This window comes from Hirundo rustica, chromosome 24 (assembly GCF_015227805.2).
Source record: "Hirundo rustica isolate bHirRus1 chromosome 24, bHirRus1.pri.v3, whole genome shotgun sequence".
Classification (NCBI taxonomy): domain Eukaryota; kingdom Metazoa; phylum Chordata; class Aves; order Passeriformes; family Hirundinidae; genus Hirundo; species Hirundo rustica.
Window position 1 is genome coordinate 2,484,011 of NC_053473.1, and position 8,843 is coordinate 2,492,853.

An 8,843-nucleotide genomic window follows, 5' to 3' on the forward strand; every position below is an offset into this window, starting at 1 on the left:
GTGACCCATGTTGTGGTGAAACTCAGGATCCTGTGTGGGGAAGCAAAGCAGTAGCAGGGCTAGAACCCTGAATTTCCAGAGAGCCAATTCAACCTTTCCAAAGACCTACTTAGAGGAATCCCATGGAATAGTGCTCTAGAAGGGAAGGGGGCCCAAGAAACTTGGTCAAAATTCAAGCATCCAAACCCAGCAGGATGGGTTGATGAGAGAAGAGCAGTGGGTGGTGTCTACCTTGACTTCAGCAAGGTTTTTGACACTGTCCCCTAAGATCCCCATGGATAATCTCAGGAAATGCGAGCTGGGTGAATGGACAGTGAGGTGGATCAAGAACTGGCTCAATGGCTGAGCTCAGAGGGTTGTGAGCAGAGCAGAATCCTGCTGGAGGCCTGTAGTCAGTGGCATTCCCCAGGGTTCAGTACTAGGTCCAGTCATATCCAAATTGTTATCAACAGCCTGGATGAAGGGATAGGATGGACCCTGGGCAGGTTTGGTGATGATACAGAGCTGGGGGGGTGGCTGATCCACCTGGAGGCTGGGCTGCCATTCCGAGGGACCTGGATAGGCTGCAGGGTTGGATGGAGAGAAACCTGATGAGGTTCAACAGGGGCAAACACAGGTCCTGCACCTGGGGAGGGATAACCCAGGTACCAGCACAGGCTGGGGGTGACCTGCTGGAAAGCAGCTCTGCAGAGAAGGACCAGAGGGTCAATGAGTTGACCATGAGCCAGCAGTGTGCTCTGGAGCCAGGAGGGACAACGGGATCCTGGGGGCATTGGGAAGAGTGTTGTCAGCAGGTCAGGGAGGTGATCCTTACCCTCTACTCTGCCCTGGGGAGACCATATCTGTGTTCAGGTCTGGTGTCCGAGCTCACGAAAGACAGGAGTTACTGGAGCGAGTCCAGTGGAGGCCATAAAGATTAAGGGACTGGAGGATCCCTCTGATGGGGAGAGACTGCTGGAGCTGGGCCTGGTTAGTTTGGAGAAGAGAGAACTGAGAGGGGATCTCATCAATCCATAGAAATATATCTAGGAGGTGTCAGAGGATGGTGTCAGACTCTTTAGTGGTGCCCAGCAACAGGGCAAGGAGCAATGGCCATAAACTCAAAACACCAGAAGTTCCACCTCAAGACAAGAAGAAACTTCATTCCATGGAGGATGGCAGAGCACTGGAACAGGTGTCCAGGGAGTTATGGAGTTCTCTCACACTGGAGATATCCCAAACCCACCAGGATGTGTTCCTGTGTCACCTGTTCCAGGTGATTTTGCAGAGGGGTTGGACTGGATGATTTTGAGGGCCCTTCCAACCCCAGCTATTCTGGGATTGTGTGATTTTGAGAAAAGGGACAGGAGGTAGAAGAGGGGACCCATAACTGAGGGCTCAGGGGATGGCTGAGGTTTGGAGCAGCAGAGGTTTGAAGAGCAGAAGAATGGCAATCCAGGGATTAGGATTCAGGCATGGGGAGTGACCATGCATGTTTGCTGGCACCAGCCCCAGTGCAGCCTCTCCATCAAGGCCGATACGTGACATGGGTGTGTCCCACGTGGCTCCAAAACTCTAATAAATACATTTCCTCCCCAATCTTCAAGCTGTTGGGTGTTCCTGGCTCTTGGGAGGCATTTAAATCTGACTGCCAGAGCCGTGGGCTGCTGAGAGGCAGAAGCTGCCTGCACAATGCTGAGCTCAGGTCTTCCTCCCGTTCTCCTGATGCTCTCAGTGCTGGAGCTGAGCTGGTCCCTGAGCGATGAAGAAAAGAAGATCATCTTGGATGAGCATAATAAATATCGCTCCCAGGTCTCTCCTCCTGCCAAGGCTATGATGAAGATGGTAAGTGGCATTTATTACAGAGGAACATTGGGGTGTTTGTGTGGTCCAAGGCTCGATCTTAGTGCAAGGATGGATCAGGGTTCTCCTTAGGGGAGGCAGAGCAATTCTTGTGTAGGGTTATGAGTAGGTGTCAATGGAGGGGTTCCTAAACTGCCTCTAAAGAGGAGAGTTTCCTTTACCTTTGGAGTTGTCTTTGATCATTTTCTGGAAGTTCCTACATGTGATGTGAGTCCCCAGGTGCTCTTGCATGAGAGTGATGAATCTCTCAGTCACATGAGCGCCTGCTGGAGCTGCCTGTGATGGCAGGAAGGGCAGGTGAGGCGCTGCCATGAGCAGGTGCCATGAGCTGGAGACTTTGCCATGGTCATTGCCAAGAGCTGGTGGGGGAATCCTGCTGTGTGGGACAACATGCAGTGCTCTGTATTTGCATCAACTTCAAACATGTCAGTCAAGTCTGTCACTTATTTGGACCCCTCATGATCCTATTCCTGCCCATGCCTTGTGCAGGGCTGCCTTGGATGTGAGGGATCCCCTGTTTTGTTTGAGGAAATCAAGTCAGGTCCCACATCAACATGTGGCTGCAGTGGGAGCAAAACTGAGCTCTAGAGCTGCTGCTTTTTGTCTTGTTCAGACTCTTGATTTGATTAAAAGTTGGCTATCAAGTTTAATCTTGCACCACATGTGATTTTTCCTCACTGTTTACGAATCATGGGGAGGAGAAGGACAACTGTTCATCCTGGAAAGTTGGAGCCCTTTCCTCCTTGGGTCACAGTGTGCTTGGAGGACACCTTGCCAAAGTTGCCTAGGCTGGGTAAAGTCTTTGTGGGCTGGTAAATGGGAGCTTAACAACCAAAGTAAAAGTTAAATTCAGAGAGAGCAGGCCTGACCAGTGACTGCAGACTCAAAGGGTACAGGGCCAGAACCCTCAGCGCTGTGATGGTTTCTCCTTGCTGAGCTGAGGAAACTCCATGATGGCATTAGAAGAGCTTCAGGAAAGGTTCAAAAGGCTTTGAAAGCCTTTGACCCATAAACCAGGGCTTGTGCTAGGACTGACCATGGAGCTCCCCTCTCCTGAGGACTGTGTTGGGTAGGGGTTTGAATTTTCCTCATGAATGGGGAAACTGCAGCCAGAGAGCACAGGGGTCCTTGGTTAAGTGCCTTGTTCCTGTTGGAGAGCCCAGCGTCCCTCTCTGTGTGCTGACACCGAGCTCCTTTCAGATCTGGGACACGGACCTGGAGGTTGCTGCTCAAATCCATGCAAAGAATTGCATCTGGGGCCAGAACGGGGGCCGAGGCAGGGCAAACCTCTTTGCCACGGCTTCAGCCCTGGATGTAAAATTGGCCATCGAAGAATGGAACAGGGAGTGGAAATTCTACAACTTGAAAACATCCGAGTGTGACCCCAGGCAGACGTGTGACAACTACACCCAGGTACCAGCTGCTGGGGTGGAGGGGCTGTTGGGACAGGAGCTGTACCGGTGCCTCAGCTCCTCCCAAAGTCTGTGCAAAAGGACAGGGAACCAGGTGGGATTCACAATGATAGAGGTGGACCTGGGCATGGTGTCAGCCATGAGCAGCCTTTTGGAGAAGACCTTTTTTGAGACAAGCTCTACTGCCCTCTTTTTGGCTGCCCAGCAGTGCTCAGTGCCAGCTTGTCTTGGGTAGAAAGATGAGGTCTGGGTGTTTCTTCACATCTTGGGTGGGTGCAAGGAAGAGAAGAGGTGGTGGTAAGTATATGGATGGATGATTCCAAGACCAAAGCCGAGGTGGTGATGCTCTGCCTGGGTAGACTGTATGGTAGGAAAGCTGTGGCACTGGAATATATGACCTTGGGAAGGTGCGATGGGGAAGATCCTGAATGCCAGAGCACCATGGGGATGTGGGATCCAGAACACACGCTGGGAGATGAGGAAGATATGAGAGCAGCTTTAAAGGCCAGGGGAGAGACTTCACCCAATCCCCTCACCTTCAACCCTGATCTTTGCCTCAGGTGGTCTGGGCAGAGACAACTCGCGTTGGCTGTGGGAAGAGTTCTTGTAAGAAGATTGATGGAATCAAAACAGAGAATGCACAGCTGCTTGTTTGCAAATATTATCCCCCGTAAGTTCCAGGCCCCAATGCCCACACCCTGCTCTCTTCTGAGCGGGGTGAGGGATCTGCTCTGTGCAGTTGTCTGCCCTGGCTTTAGCAGCCTTGGGGTCAGGCTGGTGAGTAAAGGGCCCTGACAGGCCGTGACAGGAGACCAAGACCTGTTTTCTATGCTAATCCCAAGTTTTGCCTTGGCTGGGATATCCCAGCTGAATCAGCCCCCTCTCTGGGATGGGTGTTTCCCCTTTCCTCACACCTTCTTTATCTCGGCATTTTCTGCTTCCAGGGGTAATAGAAAGGACAAACTGCCCTACATGGAAGGACCCTCGTGTGAAAGGTGTCCCACGGGCACAGTCTGTGAGAACAACCTGTGTGGTGAGTGAGCAGAGCCGAGTGTGGCCCTGGAGGGGGTGTTGGGACTGAGACCCCGGGCTGGGTCTGAGCTCTGGACCCTCCTGGGGCTGTCAGGGAGCCCTTGAGCTGCACTTCCACGGCTGCACCATGAGACATCAGGAGCAATTCCTGCTCCTAACAGAGGTCAACTGTCTCAAGATGAGGAGGATTGGACAAGGGCCTTCTACCCCATTAGGCAGTGGGTTTGCCCCTTGTGGGGCAGGAAGCTGTGTAAGGGACGTGAGGTGTCTTCAGGCTGGGAATGGCCCAGAGTGACCTGAGAAGGGTCAGCTGCTGTTTCAGCCCCTCCCTGGTTTCTGCTGGTCCTGCTCAGTGCGGGGATCTGCTGAGGTGAGCCAGCCCTAACCCATGGCACTTTAATCTCTGCATCTCTTTCATCCACCACAACAGCTCTGCCAAAACTCAGAGCCACAGCCAAACCAGAACCCACAGTACCAGTACACACCAGAGCCAAACCTGAACCCACAGCATCAGAGGCCACCAGAACCACAGCCAAGCCACCATCCAAAAACTGACTTCCAACCACAACCACGGCTAAACCACCACCCAGAGCCACACTGCCAAACACAGCCAAGCCCAAAACCCTCAACACTCTTACCTATCACAAGAGCCAGGCCAAAACCTGCCACCACAGTCCCAAATGACAACCCCAGCCAGGCCAAAACCCATCACAACTCTGACCAAGCCAATATCTGCTGCTACAACCCCAGCATGTGCCACAATGGCAAAGAGACACCGAAAACTGCCACAGCCACAAAGCCAGAGCAGAAAGCCTTGCTGAGGCAACGAGGATCACTCTTTCCTTTGACCTTTGTTAGATGCATCTCCAGAGGAAGAGGCAGGCACTGGAGAGCCTCTTAGCTCCTTCACTAAAGAGGAACTTGTCTAACTTCATGTTTTCTTCTTTTCCTTCAGTATCTGCCCGGGATGCAAAACCGAAGACAAACTCAGTCAAGACACGTGTGGATCCACCCAAAGATGGAGCCCCCAGGACCTGCTTGGGGCTTTCGCTCTTCCTCCTCCCCAGCGCCATCCTGCTGGGCCTTCTGCTCTGAGGGGTTTTCCTCAGCTGTCCCTGCACCCCTCAGCAAGGCTTTTGTCAGTGCTGGTTGTTGCACAGCCCTGGTAGGCTCAGGACACTCCTTGGACAATTCACACGCTCCCTCCTTACGCTGCCTTCTCTGCCGCAGAGCCAAGGGCAGCCGGCAGTCCCGGGGAACTTTGTCCCCTTCCTGAGGAGACCTGAGGGCAGGAGTTTGCCATAACCTTGGATGCTTCTCCTTTTTCCTGGCTTCTGTTCCATTTCCAGGCTGGAAGTGTTGAGCTCTCCCACCCACCTGCCCGTGTGGCTGGCAGGCCCCGCCACAGCGTAACCCCAGGGACAGCAGGGTGACGTGGGGACAAGGAGACATGGAGATTTGCTTTGGTGTTTGTCAGGATGAGTTTCCAGCAGAAATACTCTTTTCCCTCCCAGTGGGTTTCAGTTTTGCACATATTTTTTCTCTTCCTTTTTTTGTCCAAATAGAATGGCTTTTTTGAGGATTTCTGTTTCCTCCTGGTCCTGGTGTAACTCTGGCCAGTACTATCCAGCTGTTCCCCCCCTTCCTCGTCACACTCTGCAGCACTTGCCTCCTCCCTCTCTCCTCCCCCCTCTCTCCTGTTCTCTGTCACGTCCCATTCCTCAGTGACTCCAATGCCAAAGATTTATTTTACTCGTGTGCCTGCACCTGTGTGCACGCACAGAAGAGAAACCTTCAGAGCTGAGAGAGACCACCAGCTCCTTCATGTAGCTTTCCCCTGCATTCTTTTCATATTTTCAGTGTATTTGAATTTCAATACAGATGCTGGTTGATGTGTACCTTGTGTGTATATGGTCAGGCAGAGCAAATCCTCACGCGTGTTGGTACAATCGGAGCTCCAGAGATACAAGTGATGCTGTCACAGGTCACTGGTGGCTCTGCTGCCCAGCAGCACCATCTGTCCAGCAGGAGCCCAGCTGCCTGCAGGGTGTTCTCAGGTCACTGGCCAGTCCAGCCCAGCCAGGCAGTGACCAGCAGATGGCACTGGGAGAGGCACCGCTGAGAACTGGGCAGCTCAACTCCCTGCCCGCAGTTCCGAGCTTTATTTCACCGCCTGCTTCAGATGTAGTTAAGAATCACATTAAAAATAACCTCGTGCCCAGGTGCCGAGGCTCAGCTCCTGCTGCCGAGCTGCCTTTGGGGGAGAAATCCATCCCTGCTTTATGGACAGATGATCAAAATACAGCCCAGAGGCTGCTCCTCACCCGGGGCTGAGGGGAGAGGGGTTGGAGCTGGGAGAGCATTTCAGGACCTCGTCCGGTTTTGCATCTGCGTGAAGGACAGTGCAGCACTCCCTAAAAGCTCCCCAGAAACACGACAAAGAGCAGAAAACCGTTTCTCCTCCCAGCAAGATCAGGGCACTCGGGCAAGCCCTGATTGTCTGCAGTGCTGGATCCCCCACCCTGCTGAGAGCCATCGAGGCACAGCGGTGCTGCTGATTAACAGCCACCAACAGAATTGCAGGATTTAGGTGTTTTATCAGTGGTGTGAAAACTCCTGAGTTGTGTTTTCCTGAAGGTCTTGACTGGTGGAGACAGGCTGTTGTGCTCTATTTATAGAGTTCCTGGCAGCAGCAAACTCCATCCCAGAAGGAAATCCGCTTTCCTCTTGCCCTGCTGCCCGGGACAGCGGGGCTGAGCGTGCCCACACAGGCATTTGGGGCTTTGCCTTAATCCTGAATTTGGGCCTTTTGGCAAGGGCAGGGTTTGCTGTGCTGCACAGGGGAGGACACAGAACATTCAAGGGAGACTTTTGCAGCGTTCCCACTCCATTTCTGGGGTTGGCATAAAGGGCTCTCTGGCACTGGGGTGACCCTGGCAAAGATTCTGCCAGGTCCTTACAGCCCCATGGCCCTGTGTGGTGGCAGCAGGAGAAGGCATCAACCCTCAGCTGGGCTGACTTGGGTTCAGTGGTGGGATCTGTGGTGTTTAGGAGACCTGGCCTCTTTATGATCCCCACCTGCTTGGTTGCCTCCGTTCCTGCGCCTGTTTCCAGCAGGGACAGGGAGGTGTTTGCTGCTGGTTGAGCGAGAGGAGGTTCCTTTGCTTCAGCTTCTGGATCTCCTGTGAATGCAGTGGCTCAGAAAGGTTGAGGAGAGCACACACACCCTGCTGGGGGATTTGCATTTGGGGTCTTGCTGCTGGCAGGTCCATCCAGCTTCCAAGTGTTTCCTCAGAGTGTTTGGGCTGCAAGTGCTCTTGTCCCACAATGTCCTGTGATGGTTTGGGGCCGACCCACCTTTCTGGATCTTGCTTCCTGGCTGCTTTTTGCTAAAAGGTGTTGCCCTTCCATGCCATTGCAACTGTCTGCAAAACTAAAACATCAGGGCAGTTCTCCTGGTGGTGAGGAATCTCATTTGGCCAATCTGCCAAGCCCCAATCTGCAGCACGGATTCCAGAGCGGCTCCTGTCTTCAGCTGCCAGAGGCGAGTGGTCCTCACAGCTTCTGCATCATCAGGGTGGGAAACCCAGGTGTGAGGCCACAATGGCAGAAGTGGGATGACCAAGGGGATGTTTTGATACCTTGGGCAAAGAGCTGCAAGTGAGCCCTGGTCATTTTCCTCATCGAGAGCTCCTGAAGAGCCTGGTGGTCCTAGTGGCCTGCTGAGGTGGAACTGGGGGAATGGGGCTGCTCCTGCAGCTGTTGAGGCATTGTGGTGACAGACACAATTGGATAAGTCACAGATGGGGTGTGTCACCGTGACCTCCCTCAGCTCAGCTCTCCTTTGCACTCACTGTACTGGTTTGGACAATACCCCACCTTCACCCTGCTCAGCTCAGAGGGATTCCCAGTCAACACTTGTGTCCCAGCATTTTTAAATAATAGAATGGATGAATGAATAATGTGGAAGACTATAAACTCCTCCAGAGCTCATAAATCTGGGCAAGTAGGGAGAAGAGAGAGTTCCTGTTACTCCCACACCAGTGCAGGAGCCTTGTTAGACACCGGCCAGCCCCGCTGGAGACCCTCGAGACGTGAGTCAGTGGAAGCCCAGGCTTGGTCACTTCTGTGCTGCAGAGTGGGGCCTCTCTGGAGCCACCAGGCTGGAGCAGACCCTGTCAGGTGTTGGTGTGTGGCTGCTGTCCCCGTGCAGTGGCCGCTGCTCCCCGGGGTGTGGGGATGGGCTGCTCCTTGAGCGAGCAGAAGGAGAGCTGCATTCCTCACACACTTACCTAATGCCGGCTGGACACGAGTGTCTCAGCTCCAGGGTGGGGCTTGGACCTTGCACTGCTAATCTTGATGCTTCAGACATTGGCTCCAGAAGGAGCCACCGGAGCAGGTTGGGGGTTGAGAAATGGCCCTGCACCCTTTGGCAGCCGCCCTTGCGCTTGCCAAAGGCATCAGCTCGTGCTCACGTTTCCCCGTGAGCCACATGCCCTGGTGATGACTCCTCCAGGGCTGATTGCTCTTCCCCACAAGCTCTGTGTATCCCATTTT

At 53.5% G+C, this 8,843-nt stretch overlaps 1 protein-coding gene across 1 annotated transcript; it reads left to right on the forward strand.

The window, feature by feature from the left end:
• The first annotated feature begins 1,555 nt into the window (after nucleotides 1-1,555).
• Nucleotides 1,556-6,091, forward strand: PI16 (peptidase inhibitor 16). The gene is made up of 5 exons (XM_040085689.1): nucleotides 1,556-1,824; nucleotides 3,043-3,255; nucleotides 3,815-3,924; nucleotides 4,199-4,287; nucleotides 5,242-6,091. Exons 1-5 carry the CDS (start codon nucleotides 1,672-1,674, stop codon nucleotides 5,379-5,381), a joined length of 705 nt encoding a protein of 234 aa, XP_039941623.1. The 5' UTR covers nucleotides 1,556-1,671; the 3' UTR covers nucleotides 5,382-6,091.
• Nucleotides 6,092-8,843: the final 2,752 nt, after the last annotated feature.

Coding starts and splice junctions, on each gene's coding strand:
- PI16 (XM_040085689.1), top strand. CDS start 1,672: ATGCTGAGCTCAGGTCTTCCTCCCGTTCTCCTGATGCTCTCAGTGCTG. Junction 1,825..3,042: donor CCAAGGCTATGATGAAGATG/GTAAGTGGCATT, acceptor AGCTCCTTTCAG/ATCTGGGACACGGACCTGGA. Junction 4,288..5,241: donor CTGTGAGAACAACCTGTGTG/GTGAGTGAGCAG, acceptor CTTTTCCTTCAG/TATCTGCCCGGGATGCAAAA.